Here is a 17,242-nt window from a genome sequence, read left to right on the forward strand (position 1 = left end):
GATAAGGTCAGCTCCTGAATAATGATCATAATAATGGGACGAGTCCCAGCCATGACACAGAGCCAACATAAAATGGTGAGAGAGGAGAACGCTCACGCCATCGGCAATTGGAAATGGTGAGCTGGCAAGTCGTACTCTATACTGTACATGTAGATATGGTCTGTATTTTGTGTGTCTGGTGCATCTGTATGAGCAATTATGCACATTGGATAGATTTACTATAAGCTTGCAAACCATTCTACCTTTTCCACCCCCACTCATCACAAGGCAGGAAAACAATACCTCCTCTGCTAATTATAGACAGTCTGCACCTCACCCTTCTTTCTCACTCGGTCCCACCTCTTTCTAACACACAAAGCACACGCTCTTCTCTCTCCCTCTCTCGACATATTAAACAGTTCTTCTGCACTCTTTTTCTGGAAGACTCTCATCCTTTTATCCTCACCAGAGGCACACAGCGCACGGCCTGGGAATCCATCACTTTGATCCTCTACCTTTGGGTTGCCATGAGATTTGGGTCAACTTCTGTGATCACAACAGCGTGAATCCTAATGACTTTGGTGATTCATTGACTGAGTCATTTATGGGTTTTTTTTTACATAACGGTCTCATGCGTACGTCATACATGGAAAAGCTATTTTTATTTATTTGATCTTTGAAGTCATTTTCACGGGTCCCAAGTTCTGACAGATAAATTACAGCTGTAGTGTGTAACAAGCTCTAAACCAGGGGTCTCAAACTCAAGTGACCTTGGGGCCATCGAGCATCTAGTCTGGCCAGTAGGGGGCCAGTCAAGTGAAAAAAAAACCTTTTGCAATAGGGCAGAGCGATTTGAATGCTCATCATGATATCAAAATGATAGATATTAAGCAGAATTTCAAAATAAAAGTGTCTGTGTTGACATAGAATGAGATTGAGTTCATGATAGCAATACATTTGTGATACGAAATGTGGTATCTATAACTAAAAAAAATTAAGTGGCCACTGGAGGGCCACATGTGGCCCGCGGACCGCGAGTTTGAGACCTCTGATCTAAACAGCCATGTGGAGCTTAATCATCACTGTGTGAAGTCATTGGACAATGGCTTCAATGCCTTTTGCTCCTCCACAACAAAAGCACATTGCAGCCATGTTCACGTGTTAATATCATGAGCATGTTAATGTGTTGCGTGCTCTGGCTGGAATCACTCTCTCCTCCTCATTCTCTCCATGCCGTTGCGGAGCTGTGATCATTGCAAGCTCAGCTCTTGTTCACAGCAGCCAATGGGGTCACACTGATGCTAATAGCTTTGATGAGTGTTTCCACATACACTCTACACTCCCCAGCCCCACTCCCACTATCCCCCCCCCACCACACGCACCGTGTCAGCATTTTTCCTGCCCTGCCTATGCCGCATTGGCAGACACAGAGTAGTGTAAGTGTGTGTGTGTGTGTGTCCAAGCACATGGGCTGCTGCTTGTTGATGCGAGGTGATTCTCCCTCATGGTATTTGCTTGTTGCTTTACTTGTTATTTGCTTGTTGCTCAGTGTTTGTTGTTGCTGGTGGTTCCTTGACAAATGCAGAAATGTGGAGGCGTGTATTAAAAACCGCTCTAAGTAGGTCAGTGTCTTTGAAGAGAAAATGGGCTGATTTTTTTTTCTTCCTTGAATACATCTCACCATTTGCCTCACATTTCATTTGGACGGTATTAACTGCAAGCCATTCCAGGCAGATGAAACGTTCAAATTTACACCCAGTGTTTATCTGCAGAGACATGAAGACGCAAGGTCCAGTTGCCTATACATGCACACTGGTTCGTCGGTTTGGGCTGCATCAGTATACACTCACGCAAACACATTGATGAGTACTATATTCAATTTCTGCCAATAAAGACACTTGGTCGCTAACCCTTACCACACACACATACACTCTTTCTTGTACAACTATCTAATACACTGTACGATATTTCCAGTCGTCCTGTAAACCTCCAGCTCAAACTGTACGACTACATCGCATGTGATGAAAAGCTAAAGCTCCCGATTTATACGTGCACACACTATACGGCCCGATGCTTGGGCTGCTCGGGAGCTGGTTGTGAGGGGTTGATCGCTGCTCCTTATCCCATATATACTACACGACACACGCTTAAGCTAAAACTCAGCCCGATCCCCAAAAATAGTCGCACGAGTGGAAAAATCAGCTCAAAATAGGCCAAAAATTGCACAGCGCAAGCCTGCCTTTAGTGATTTTTGCTTATTTTAACCATAAAAGGGCCAGAAAATGCACATTTTTTCAGAATAATTTCAATATCTGGCAGTAATTTTCAACTTTACTGCATGTTGAAATAGTTATATATAATAATTAGTTTTATTTAAAGAACAAAACAAAACATGAACACCAGAACTTTCCTCCTTAGTGAAAAAAAAACGCAGATTCTCCGGCTTTCTGCAACAGCGCGAGTGAAATTACCGTAATAACCACATATTTCAGGGTTAATCATCACAACTCTCTTAAAGACTCTCATTTTACTCTTTATGGCGGCATGTGCATGGGTATGACATGACAGATGTGTGATAGAAAGAGTGCTGTTCATCGATGCACTGTATGAATGTGGGAGTGAATGGGTGAATGGTGGCGTAAAGCAGCGCTCAGTGGTCGTCAAGACTAGAAAAAGTGCTATATAAATACAGAGCGTTTACCATTTACTCATCAAGAGGAACAGCATTCCCATCCGCGAGGCAATTACCACATGTGGGAAACCAGCCTGAACAAGATTGCGTCCGATCACCACGAACAACGAAACATGGAGCGTGTGCTGTTTCGACAGGCTCCAATGAAAGGTGATATTTTATTCAGACTGCATATCAATGTAAATGGTTAACAGTATTTTTTATAGCATTTCTATTTTCCTGATGACCACTCAAAGGTCCACCTACTGACCCATTCACACACATATTCAAACAGCACATCTATATGTAGTGCTACGTCTGCTGGTGCAGTCCCCAAAGAGTCATTTCAGGTTCAGGATGAGTATGAAGGACCCCGGGGATCGGACGACCCGCTCGCTACTCACTGAACCACAGCTGCCCCGGAGTGAGGATGCTTAAACTGTCGCACATACTGTCCTGTGTTCACGGCAGAATAGAGATGGTAGAGTAAAAGCAACAATGCGATGCTGACGGATACTGTTTATTCACCTCTCCTTGTGGATATAAACCAACCTCATTTATAACACGGTGGCAGCACTTTTCAGGTCACTATCTGTAGCATTCCTGTGCCGAGGTGAACGGAACGCGGAGAAACTGCGTCTGAGGCTAAACTGTGGGTTACTTCAAAGAGTGTTTTAGAAAATATGAAAGTCGAGTTGGACACTGAGGAACAATCCACAAACGTACTTTTTTTTTTTCCCTTAAATGAATTTAAATCCACTGTGACATGAGGCTCTACAACAATTCTCCACAGACATCAAAACAAAGTCGTTCCCTGCTGATGTGCAGCACCGTTGCCTGCTCTGTATTCACACACTCGTCCGGCACACACACACACACACACACACACACACTCTGCCGGAGTATGTATTGGAATTCAATTCCATGCAGGCGAACGACACAGAGAGCCCAGCTGTGGGGCTTTCCAGTATCTGTGCTCTGCCTAATGTGCTGCTACTGTAAATGCTGTGTATTTATGAAGCACTTTCCTGGTCTTGATGACCACCACACTACAGTTTGGCCATTCACCCATTCACAGCCATGCAGTCCAGTTGTCCAGAATCATTGATGCAACTACAATTTCTGTACTGATCGATAAGGCGAAACAATTCACCAGATCTCAGAAAATAACAGCTAAAGCAAACCATTTGTGAATGCTGGAGATAACACTATACGCTCTAATAATAAATATACGGCACAGTTCTGCAGCGATAGTGATTTTTGTCTTAATGGATGCTAATGTTACCGATAAATCTCTCTTTATGTTTTCCGAATCAGACTCAGCTTTTCTGGTTTCTGGTAATGGTTTGAATGTAATAGACATTTGTTTATATTTAAAAGTTACAAATCATGCCTTTTTTTCCATTAACATGACAGGTATGTAATAAAATAAATAAAGTAGGTGTGTAAGACTGTGACTGGAACACAGTATGTCTCCAAGAACGAGTCCTGGTTCATTTCAGGTTAGGGTGTGAAAGTATCCGCCACACGGCCGACTGACGTCATCACATTGTGTCTTACACATTCGTTTTTTCTTTCTTTCTCTGTCCTCCTTCTTTCTCTGAAGTCATACATCTTAAGACACCAGAGCATCGTCACATGACACACGGAGAGAGGAGAAAACACAGTGGCTCTGACAAGGAGAAAATGGAGAGGGAGGAGGAGGAGGAGGTGCAACCCAGGCACAATCTAATGAAGTTTGAGGTTACATCGATTTATTTTCAAAGTTAAAATAAAGCAGCTGTAGGCAGCATTTGTGTGGAGAATCACACCGACTTAAAGAAACGTTCATCACATTGAAATAAAGTTATATGCACTTGTCCCCATCATTGACACGTCCATCTCACATTCATGTCTCAACTATATCGACTATGTATGACACTAACACCTGCTGTGCACATGTGGCGCTCGTATTCGTTGACTTGTACTGCTGCATGACAATTCCACAGTGGGACGTCTTCAGTGACAGTTAGAAGGAAGTGGGCGTGAGTTGTTCTGCTGCTCACCATGCAGTGACAGCTTCGGTTTCCAAGGTGTAACGTTTGTCCTCTCCCCCGACTCTCCTCTGACCCCCATTCAGCCGGTTTGAGGTTGTTAAAATGTTCTTCCTGTGATTGTATTTTCAGATGCACGAGTGTTACTCAGTCACTTTGACTGCCAAAGGACAGATGATGACAAGAGACCCTGACAAGAAAAACTATGTATCAATGTAAACAGATGGAAGCTCTCTAGCCCTCACCCTCCCCTCCCCTCCCTCCCTCTCTCTCTCTCTCTCTCTCTGGCAAGGTTTCAGCAGTTTGTTGAGCAGAGGAAGAAAGTCTGGGAGCTGCCAGCAGCCATATGATGCTGCCTCTGCAGTTTACACACAAAGACAGAAAAGGAGATTGATGGCAAGGACATGTAGACATAAACTGCTCTCTCAGAGGACACCGGGCCCAACACTGATGACTGAAGCGAGACGCGCGCACACAAAACCCGCTGTTGGACACAAGCTGACTTCAATGTGTTCCTTTTCCATTCTGTCAGGTCACATGTGTAAGAGTCATGTAAGAGTCAGTGCTGTTCCAACGGCGTTCTTGTATTTGTGGCATTGTGAGGACCAAAAATCATACAAAGGAGTCATACAGAGTGAGGACATTAAGGACTGTTTGGGGGTTAAAACCTGGTTTTAGGGTTAGCGTCAGAATTGGGTTTAGGTAGATATTTAGTTGTGATGATTAAGGTTAGGGTAAGGGGTTAGGGAATGCATTATGTCTATAAGGGTCCTTACTATGGATGAAGAGCAAACGTGTGTGTGCGTTCTTGTATTTGTGGCATTGTGAGGACCAAAAATCGTATAAAGAGTCATACAGAGTGAGGACATTTTGGCTGGTCCTCACTTCTTTAAAGGGCTTTTTGGGGGTTAAAACTTGGTTTTAGGGTTAGCGTCAGAATTGCGTTTAGGTAGATATATAGTTGTGATGATTAAGGTTAGGGTTAGGGGTTAGGGAATGCATTATGTCTATGAGGGTCCTCACTATGGATGAGGAGCAAACGTGTGTGTGTGTGTGTGTGTGTGTGTGTGTGTGTGTGTGTGTGCGGGTGGGTGGCTTGCCACTGTCTGTGTGTAATCCCCTCAGTATCATTTGGTTTCAAGCAGAAGTCAGAGACTCAGTTTGCAGTGTGCCTGACCTACATCGGCTGCTCACAGTTTTTGTCTAAGACGACACATGAAGTCACACTTAGCGCGTCTTCCTGCAAAGTGTCTGAATGTTTTCAGCAGCATGTGTGCGTGTGTGTGTCTGTGTGGGTTACGTCTGTTTAAAAAGACCTTCATAGACGGACAGACACACACACACACACACACAAACACACAACACTTAAACAATGACGGTTGGCTCACAGAAATTGCTGCTGTCATATTAAGGCAAGGATTAGATTTTCCCTTAAGCTTCTCTCACCAGACTGCCTCTCTCCTGGTTAACAGGAGAGTTATAATCCACCAACCCACCCATACACACACACACACACACACACACACACACACACACACACACTTACATACAATGAACCTTCAGGCATCGAAACCTTGCGACTTGGATTGCAGAAACAGCCGTGAAAAGGTACAACAACAGAAGAGAGAAAAAAATGCTGTACCTGAATATCTGAATATACAAATTACAACTGCACAACCACACACACACACACACACACACACACATCATTGTGTGCTATTTGCAGCAGTGTGGCAGCAGTAATTGGAGGTGCGACAGCCAGACAGGTGGAGGTGATGATAATGGGGCGCAGCTATTTTTGTTCTCCACTGTCTTGCTCTTCACCTCTCTGTCTTCCCCCACCTTTCCTTCTCATCTCTCTCTCTTTCACACACACTCCTCTACTCTCGCCCCTTGTTCCCCTCTCACGTCTTTCGGAACGCTCCCTCTCCTTACCCCCGTTTCACTGTTCTTAACTGCGTTTCCTTTGTTCCCTTTGTGTGTTGTGTTGTCATGATGTCAGCGTTTCCGCAGCGTCATTATATCGATCTCTCTGCTCGGCGTTGCAGAGGGGGGGAAAAAAAAAGTTTGACACTACTTAAAAATGTTACTCATGAGTTTGGGGGTTTATGGAAAATATGAAAAGGCCTTTGGTGCCGGGCCGGAAGAGACTGGATGAAGGCTTATGCAGCAGTAAATATGGATCTGTGAAGCTAAATTTCCTGAATTAGCGAGGACGTGAGGTCACACAAGGAACGCAGACTGAATCACAACAGTTCAGTTTACCGCAGCGGTCAATGATTTGGCAAGATGAGCCCACGTGTGTGTGTGTGCGGTACACTCGTGTGGCTCTGCAGATGGAGAAAACACAACAAAACAAACAAACTGTATTTTTAAAGCTGTTTGACAGTCTGAATGTAAAAAAATATGTTTAACTCTAATTACAGAAACTTACCAATGACCTGTGGCAACGCCGAGCTGCAGACAGACATTTGAGTGGCAGAGCGGGCCAGGCTGATGGCAGAGCAAACAACAATTCCCAAATCCAGGCAGGTAGATGACGAGGATGTGGCAGGTTACCGGGGACAACTGGAGGACGAGCCCGAGGCACAAGCTGACAGACAAAACAGAGCAAGGATGTAACATGTGTAACACAAAGGTGACTGAAAGTTCTGGTAGAGAGGATGGAAATACTGCTGCAGACGACTACTATTATTATCATCATTATCTTTTATTATTAGATAAGGTACAACGAAGCGTTTGAAAGGGAAAACAGCAGTGGATGAGAGCCTAAGCTAATCATTGCATATGTACAAATCCTTTAGTTCATGAGTAAGGAAGAAGTGAGCCATCATGTTCATGTGATTCTATTTCTGCTAATTGTATCGACGGAATCCTTTCGTGTCGTCCCACTGGTGAACTCTCCCTTAATTGATTGGTGGAGACACAGCGACTCAGCAGTTTCTCAGTGATGAACTCAGTGCAGTGCACCGTGTGCGTGTGTGTGTCCTTGAACATGTAATGTGCACAAAAGTTAGCTCTGCAGGGTTGTGACGGTAAAGGTAAGACGTGTCCTCACTGAGATAGATGCACACCATTGTGTGTGCAGTGTGTCCTTGAACATTGCATGTGTGTGCAGTGTGCGTGACGTTTCGTCGCAGCAGGTTTCCATTGGAGCGGTCCAGATTTAGCATATTGTCTGTCATCTGGCGTAAGATTACTTCGACCTTGACGATATTGCTAAGAATACATGCACCATCTCTTCTCTTCTCTTCTCTCCTCTCCTCACCTCCTGCCATCCCATAAACCTCTAAGTGTTTTTACTTGTTGTTCCCTCTTGCTAACCACAAACTAATTTCACGTGGTGATTGTTGATCTGAAATAAGCTGAGGTTTCAAAAGGCTGTCACGTATTCAAAAACAGCTGCAGCTCCACGTCCAAGCTCACGCTCTGGCCACTTTGTGACTGCGAGTGCTTTCTCCCAAATGATTTGTTTTGGCTTAGTCATCACAAAAGACAGAGAGTGTAATTGTCGGGCTACAAATAAATCATTTAATTATTTCCATGATTGTTTAATCTGTCGATTATTATCTTATTTAATCAATGACTTGGTTGGTTCTTTGTTAGAAGATATTCACATTTAGGAATCTGAAAAAGCAGATAAATAGTTTTAATTATTTAAAAAAAACATCAGAATAGTTGGTAATTATTTTTGCAAAATGCAGTTTGGAAAACAAAATCGCCAAAACTGTCCTGTCAGTCAAAAGCATCATAAACTTCTTGTTTACTTCTTTTTTTCCTCTTCAGAAGTAAAGAAATATGATTCTATGAGTCCATAGAGGTTAAAAATCTCAGTTTGGTTTCTGCGGTAGATTTGACTAATTGGTTATTATTGTACGCTGATGAAGACCCTCTAACTTTAACGAACCTTAACCAGATTAATCCGAACAAGGAAACTTTAATCAGATTAGAAAATCAATGAAAAGAGGTAATTTATGTTGTCCTGTTGATAGTGCAATCAGAACAGAGCATTGTTACAGCATATGTGCTTTTCTCCGGATTATGGACTATCAATGAATTTGGTTTAATTAGGAAGTTTTGTTGATCTCACAACAAGGTCCAAATATTAGCGAATAAAACATTAACTAAGATGTGATCTTGATGCGTATATTGCAGTGTGCTCATGCCTCATAACATCACCATCACTAGGAAGTAATCTCTCAGGGAAAAAAGGTACAATTATAGCAAGATCAACATGCTCTGTGTTGATAAGAGAATCTCGCGTGATTCACACAACACAACAAGTTGGAGTTGATTTTACTGGATTAAATGTAGTGGAGAACAACAGCACACATGGCTTCTTCTTCTGCTGCTGTTTAGGAATTTTAAATTCATCTAAGACTACACCAGAGGCCATGAGCTGTTATTAGGTCACATGTTGATGTTTTAGGTTTCAGTGAGAGGTCTCGGGAAAAAAACCCCCCCACTGTGGAATGGATGCTACAGCCTGGCATCCTCTGCTCCCCTCTATTAGCTGCTGGAGGGAGTTGTTATCAGCCAATCATCTGCCTCCCACCCAGATCCTGGTCTGGTGAAGATGTGTGTTATGTGATTATGTGTTTATGTGTGTATGTGTGAACGCAGTCATCCACTTTCCGGCAGCTTTTCCAAACATCACTACAGGGCTATCATCCTCCTGCTCAAACCACATTTTACCACCTGTGTGTGTGTATTTGTTGCCCTTTTAGGACCTTTTCTGTCATAAACACTGACCTTGTCAAGACCAGTCGTCCACATGGGAATCAAATCTCGGTCCTAATGAAGCAAACATGGTTAGAATTAGAGACAAAGCTTTGTTAGGCTGTCCAAATGAACTGTAGTCAATGCAGATGCCAAAGAAGAAAAGCTGTGAACACATGTGCATGTGGGCAAGGAAAGTGACAGTGTTGTTTTACTAGCTCTTCACTTCCATGTCTGTATGTTTCAGTTTGATTTATTATGCACAATAAATGAATTTCACTTATTAAAAGCCTGCATCTTAATGTAAATGTTAACTGACATATACATATCTAATATATAAAATATGAGAGAAAATCTCCTCTCATATTGGGACCAAACCATGTAAGAAACACATACAATCCATCCATCTGACACTTACTATTCATACTCGCATACAAACAACCTGCTGTTAATTCAGAGTTGGGATTAATTTTACCTGCGTGTCACTGGACTGTGGGAGGAAACTGGATTACCTGTTCAAAGACCAACACAGGCACAGGGAAAACATACAAATTCCACAACGGCATAATACTTCTCTTATTCACACAATGCTGAAGTGCATAACAATGGAACGAAGACTGGGCTAGTAAAGCAAAATGATTGAAAACACAAAGTGAAGTGAATTCTATTTCTATTTTCAGCAGTTGAATGGGATAAATGCATCTTGCCCCCACCCGCCTCTTCACTGCTGTATACACACAAACGCTCCTTCAGTCAGGTCTGATAGTTTTGCTTGACAGAGCCAATTATTTGATGAAGGACACAGCATACAAATAATTTCACATAAACAGCAGAACAATAACAAACAAACAGCAGAATAATAACATCAACAGAGAATGTGAATTTCTCTGTGAGATGAATAAAGTATCTATCTATCTATCTATCTAACAACAAAAAAAGATCACCAAACGTTACACACTGCGGCTTTAAATGAAGAGAGACACCAGTTTAGTTTCCTTTTTTTTTTTTTTTTTTTTAACAATAACAGTTGTGTTGCACAGTCATGAAACTTTGTTCCTTACAGCAAATCAGCCAGTGTTTGAGCTGACTAAGAAAATCAAGGAGGTCGTAATGTACAGACAATAAAAACCTACAGTCTGCACTATTCCAGAGTGTAGCATTCAAACCATTACAATAAATAACACCGTGACGGTTTGGACTTTTCAGTTGCACCACTTTACATCCCTGTCACATTTCAATATGACCAGTAAAACCTGCATTTTGGCTTGACAAAAATACGGCGGCCACTTAAACAGACTTGAATTTCAGTAGCATAAATGCAATATTTTCATTTTATTTTACACAAACACTGTAAAATAAAATAAAATATAAAGCTATAGTAAAGTGTGCTGTAAAATCTCAAAGAGAAAAATAAAATGTATATTCCCCAGTAGCAATAGTACTGATACAGTACAGGACAACCAATCATCACTCTTTAAATAAACAAGAAAGGTGTCACAAAACCTTATTATGAGGATTTTTCATTCCACGTGTCTTAAGACTTTATAAGGCTGCTGGAGTTTCCCGTACATTTAGTGCAATAGGTTATACGACGAGTCAATGTCACACTGTGTAGTTCATTTAAGGTGCAGTAATGTATGATCATTACTCCCACAGGTTTACAGTTACATATCAACTGAAAAATGTGTGTACATTTTTGTAATTGACAAAGTCAAAGTACATTTTTTGAACAGATTTTCAAAAGGTTTGCTTTGAAAGAAGTTTGAATTGAAGTCAAAAAGACGACTGCTCATTATTTCCTCTTTTTTTTGTCTTCAAACAACATCACTGCACCACCATTTATTACGTTTCTGGAAAACAGTCATTGACCTAAACTTTGTGGATTGATTACCTATAACTTTTCTTTTCCTTAAGTGGTAAAATATAGATAATCTTAACTACAAGAGGCAGCGAAGAAAGACTTTGCATTCTAATTAGATAAAGGTCACATGAATTGATTGACCTTTCGACAGTAACATCATGTCTGGGACAAATGCAGAAAATAACTTTGTGTGTAAGCAACAGTTACACGGCTCAGTTTAAAGTACCATGACACCTACTGGGTCAAAAAAGTGAAAGACTGTTGCTAAAGAAGCTACTGTAGACCAGTTATAGGACCTGCCTAACACCTGTCTGCACAAAAAAAGTCAATACTGCAGTGTGTAAATAAGATAACGGTCAAAGTGCTTGAGGATTCAATAAACCAGTGTGTGGGAAGATATATAGAGAAAGTGCTGTAATCAAATACTGAAGCCACAGCAATCAGTCATATAGTTGTGTTAAGTGTGTTTTTGTGTTGTGTTACCTCTTTAGGGCCTTTTCTGACATCAACACTGACCTCCTCAGGACCAGTAGTTGGACGTGGACGTGGACCTAATAAGGCAGGACCTCATTTCTGAGGAACTGTTTACGTTTAGAGTTAAGATTTGAATTGTGGTTCTGGTTAAGGATAGGGATAACACTTTATCATTAGGCTGTCCACATGAATGGCAGTCAAGGTAGTACCCTAAGCAGAATAGCTGAGGAAACCTCTGTGTGTGTCTGAGCTCCCCTGTGTATCTTATGGCCCTTATGGTCCTGGCTCGCCTTGGCACGACATGGCACGACATGGCACGACACGGCACAGGTTGGTTTTCCACTAGAAAAAAACTACCTACTCAACTTGGGTGGAGTCCTCACTGCAGTGAGAGTGAGTGACTAGCGACTGAATCATTGGAATCAGTTCATTAAATCTATTTGTCAGGAGCACAGATTCTGACACAGTCACTGGACTGAAATACAGCGGCAGAGTCTGTGATGCCGGCCGACCGGTCGCGATCAGCAGTGCTGTCGCTAAAGACACCAGACCTCTCTGTTAAATATTTACATTTTAGACATTTCCCTGGTAATTGTTGGAGATTAACCCACATTTTTAGGATTGTCTCTTCCTGTGACGGCACTCTGACCAATCAGTGGCCGCCAAAAAGTACCTGGTACCAGGTACTGTGCTAGTGGAAACGCAACTTAACCGTGCCATGCTGTGGCGATGTGAGGCGAGCTGGGGGAATAACGCCATTTGGCTACAGGCAGGAGTCCCAGTGAATCTGCAGGTCTGAACTGTCCAGAAAGTCTGTGGAAAAGACACTAGGTGGCGTTTGGGGGCCCAGTGGGTCCAGTGTAGGGCTCTCCTCACTGCTCTCTCTTCCCACAGTGAGGTCCAACCAATCCATACTATCCAGGACGTGCTCGTCCTCAGCTGCCATGTCAAAGGTGTCCATGGGAGACGGCGGATTGTCCAGAATGCTGGGGGTGCACAGCATTTGGCTGTGGAGGTCGTCGATCAAAGTCAACAGGCCTCCAGGCTCCACCCCCAGGAGAGGCTTACCTGTGGTGCTCTCAAGGAAGTCCTCCAGGCGTCCACTCCCACCGTTACTGAGGTGCTGCCTCTCCTCCTCGATGGTGTCAACCAGAGTCTGGAGCTGAGGCTGCGCCAAGGGAGTGGGCTGGGGGGTGTCACGGCCGTGTGGGACGGGGGAAGAAAGCAACAGCTGGAGCGGGGAGGGCGGAGGGGAGGAGTTTTGACTGAGATGGTCCAAAGGTGAGTTTGTCATTGGTTTGAAGGGGGCTGAAATTCCTGTGTGGAGAAACACACACAGCGCTCACAGTTTCAGCAAGAGAGCACAGTGTCATAAATCATTCTGAAAACAAACAGACCAGACAATATTATTGCATCTTACCTCCCGTCTGCAAAATGATGTCAATAAAATCATCTTCATGCTCTGTATCCTAGGGATATACAGAGAGAGACAGAGAGAGAGAGAGAGAGAGGGAACCTTAACCTTTAAGTCTGAATATAAATTCATATACTGTCATGACATGTGCACTTAACACCACAAAGTTTGATGCATAAATTAACCCAAAAGATAATAAGGGGACAGAAATACAACACTATATAATGGTATTAGTGTGTAAAGTTCTTGATGAAGTTATATTTTTTGTGCCTTGACACTTTAGGACTTGCAGTGTATCGTACTTTGTTATCAGGTGAGGAAGCAGCCGGAGACACAGGACTAAACAAGACGTCCAGACTCGAGCAGACCTCCTACAGGAAATAAATAAAAACAGAGTGAGAAATAGTAAACTAAACTAAACTAAACTACAAAAAAGGGTTGTTATTGACTTTCCAAGCACAGATTCTGGGAAAAATTGAATTTTTCTTTATCCAAAGTCAACATGACTTCCTCCTCTTGAAGGCTCATCCATTCACTGGTGTCTCCTGTAAATCACTTACATTTGGAGAGGCGGGTGATGAGGTGTGAGCACTTTCCTGGTCCTTGAAGAAAGGCTGAATGCTGGGTGGTGCCGACAAACACTGAGCAGCTACCTGCTGTGTTTGGTCTGCAGATAACTGAAGACCTCCATCCTGTTTTTATAAAGGAGAGAAAAGAAATCCTCATCGTGGAACAGCACTTCGACGCAGACATATTACTCTTTAGATCAAAATAAATCTCTGCTCACTGATAAGACTAATTATCTACATTGTGCTTTTGTTGCACTGAGTGTACAGTTTTTTTTTATAGTAACATCCTTCACCGTTAAAAACTTTAACGGTCCCTAATTAAAGGTTTTGGAAGGTGCAGCACCAGGAAACTCAAAAAAACCCTGTATCAACACCTCTACTGCAAGGTGTCAATGAATTATAGTGAATGTTTCCATTGTTTGCTCTATATCATTTGATCATCATCAAACTACGGCCCTCGTGAGATGTTGTACGGCCCGCAGCTTCAGTTTTATAATGTATTATTTATGGCCAGGGACAAAAAATCGCTCTTGGTCATGTGTCACCCAGGTTCAAACCCCACCTGTGACAGACAGCTATATGCACTCATCTCATATTATGTTCTTTGACTCCAGATGTGGAAAGAAAGGCCATTTTTCTTTAAATTGTTTCACTCCTGCGCGGCTTGGATTTGGTTTCATTTCCTTTTAAGAATGATAATTGTGACAATGAAAATTACATTTTTATAAAACAGTGCATTTGTATGTAAATATTACTGTTAAAAACACAAAACAAAATAGGTGCATTGGCCCCCACAAATCTTCACATTATCAAATATGGCCCTCGTTAAAAAGGTTTGGACACCCCTGGTCTACAGCTTTATCCTCGGAGGGTCACTGGAGTCAATCCCAGGTGACACAGGGAGAGAGGTGTGGTAAACCCTGGACAAGTCGGCAGAGATGAACAACCATTCACGCTCACATTTACACCCACAGTGTCCAATTAACCTCTGCGTGTTGTTGACCTGTGAGAGGAAACCGGAGTAACTGGAGAAAACCAATGCACACGGGGAGAGAACATGCAAAGTCCACGCAGAAAGGCCCCGGTTTGAACCGGGTCAAGAACCCGGGTCTTTTTACAACGAGGCAGCAGCACTAGCCACTTCTCCACCGTGATGACCCTTTATAATTTTTCCATTATTTTGACTATTCTAACTTTCCTTAGCATCTGATTTTTAACAAACATTTGAACTGTTTGAGAATTCATTTTTGCTTTTTGAAATGTTCATTCTAAATGTTTCTTGGTCTTTTTTTTTAATGTTCTTTATTTAGTGATATTCAAATGGTGCGGCTGATTTAATACATATATATTTATATATACTATGCTTAACACATTTATTAGACCACCTGTCATAAAAAGGAGAAAACATAAATCTTTTAGAAATCTTTCAAAACCTTTTTGAAAGATTTGAAACTAAAAATGTTATTGTTATTTATTTGGCAAATAACAAACTAAATTCACCTTTTTTATACCCAAATTTGAGCCGGCTCACTGGGCTTCTTTTCTGAGAAGTCAGATATTAATCAAGCATAACATTCAACCACTGAAATGAAATGTCTGTCCAGGAATGCAAGTAAATGACTATAATTTGACATCTGAATCAAGAAATAATAATGTGCTTTACTATTGTTTCTGGGTTTTTTTTGTGAAACAAGTGCATTTCAACATTTGGGTACAAACAAGAGCAAGACGTAAGTAAGTGCTTCAAGTATGCCAAACTATAAAGTGCTATAAAATTCATGGATAACAATAATTTACTATATTTTAGCATTAAAAATATGATTTTGGTTAAAGAGCTTCTACATACTGGTGTATTAACCATTACAGACATAAAAACTGATATTTGATAATTACCAGTGCTGTTTATTTAGGGCAGCTGAGGCAAAAGCCTTACACTGGGTGGTGTTTTTTTATTAAAAATCAGAAATTCTGCTGAGAGGCTCCAAGTCCACAGTCTTCCGTACCCCACCGTGAGTGTAGATGATCCCCCAGGATAACTGTCCACGGTTAAATAACCACTCCACACACTGCCAATAATTTCCTGCTCTAAGCTTACTCTAAACCTAAGCTCACTTCCAGCCCAGTACTTTTCAGAAGCAATGATTAAAAGATGGCGGAAAGACAGCTGACAAAAGCAATCTGTGCAGTCAGCATGAACCGCTCTACCGAATCTTGTCATTTTTTTAAGACAGGCTTTGCTCCAAATGTCTCTATTAGACACGAATGCAATTGAGTCCCTGTTCCTCCTCCATTAACCACATTAATCATATTAACGGAGGATGTCGTTTGAGTAATTAGCAAAGTGACAGACAGTCTTATCAAGGACTGTTGTATTTGTCATTCATTTCCACAGACTCATTGGAGCAGTTCTCTTTCACACATGTCTCTGTCTCCCTATTTATGGAGCATTAACAGAGTGTACTCTAGAGTTGCACCAGGGGTTTGGAAACCAATACAGCAGAGGTGAATGTGTCCAGATAATCCACAGACTAACTTCTGTTACATGACCTTTTTTAAAAAGTCTTTCCAGAGTAGGTTAATGATTGAATGTGCAAACAATGTAGGATTATGCATCACGCTATCATATTCTATTCATACATTTGAATATTTTCTACCCTTCAGCTACCGTAGAGTCTTGATTCACACCTCACCTTCAGGTTTTGTTGTTTCTTAACATCCAGGTGCATCCTGTGTTCAGACTGAATATCAGCTCTGAGACGATGCGCAGGGTTATGACCTAAGAGCTTGGCTGGAGTGGACTGTGCTCGCTGGTGAGAGATGGGGAAAAAAAAGGAGTACTTAGGCTATAATAGAAACATGACCGTTTAATTTTGAGTTTTAATCAATCAGCCTGAGCACCTACAGACTATTATACACACTTATCTGACACAACATCCTCTCCATCATGAATGATATTAGGAGAAGAGACGATGTTAACTCTAATGTGGCAACTGTTTAACTTGTGATTATACTATAAGTAAATTCAATATCTATTAAGCCAAATTCTTCAAAATTGTGCATTTGTTTAAGTCATTGCTTGTTCTATTTTGTTTATTCCTCTTTCTTAGTACACTTGACCAATAATAGATGATTTCTGACAACGTCGTTCCTTGCTTTAAAAACACCATGATTATACTACAGTATTATACGACCCTTCAAAACACAATAAGACCACATGTACATTCCAATGTGCATGACGTCTGAGATTATTTACCTGAAGAGTGACGTGATTGTTCGCTTTGCCCTCAGGTGGCTCTCTCCTATGGTTCTCAGTGACAGGATTGCCCAGTGTAATCAGGAAGTGGTTACCATTGCTGTCTGTGACCAAGGCTTGGGTGGAGTCGCTCTTAAAAAGAGGCAGGAAACAGCCGGCTGAGCCCGGCTGCTCTTTGATACAATCCTGAGATACAAAATGTACAGACGGACTTCAAGAGGAAGAATCTTGACTTGTGCACATTTTAACTTGTGTATGTGTCAATACCT

At 41.8% G+C, this 17,242-nt stretch overlaps 1 protein-coding gene across 2 annotated transcripts in view; it reads right to left on the reverse strand.

Annotated features, from left to right (window-relative positions):
- Positions 1 to 10,415: 10,415 nt before the first annotated feature.
- The window catches only part of LOC131476073 (myocardin-related transcription factor A-like), a 31,795-nt gene continuing 24,968 nt past the window's right edge, over positions 10,416 to 17,242 (reverse strand). For both annotated transcript variants that reach the window (XM_058654549.1, XM_058654547.1), the window contains exons 12-17: positions 16,974 to 17,159; positions 16,411 to 16,527; positions 13,712 to 13,843; positions 13,454 to 13,522; positions 13,158 to 13,206; positions 10,416 to 13,054 (exon numbers count right to left, since the gene is read on the reverse strand). In XM_058654549.1, coding sequence (XP_058510532.1) covers positions 12,501 to 13,054; positions 13,158 to 13,206; positions 13,454 to 13,522; positions 13,712 to 13,843; positions 16,411 to 16,527; positions 16,974 to 17,159 — 1,107 coding nt within the window. In that variant the 3' untranslated portion in view covers positions 10,416 to 12,500. The remainder of the gene's footprint in view (positions 13,055 to 13,157; positions 13,207 to 13,453; positions 13,523 to 13,711; positions 13,844 to 16,410; positions 16,528 to 16,973; positions 17,160 to 17,242) is intronic.

Source organism: Solea solea, chromosome 16 (genome assembly GCF_958295425.1).
Source record: "Solea solea chromosome 16, fSolSol10.1, whole genome shotgun sequence".
NCBI lineage: Eukaryota > Metazoa > Chordata > Actinopteri > Pleuronectiformes > Soleidae > Solea > Solea solea.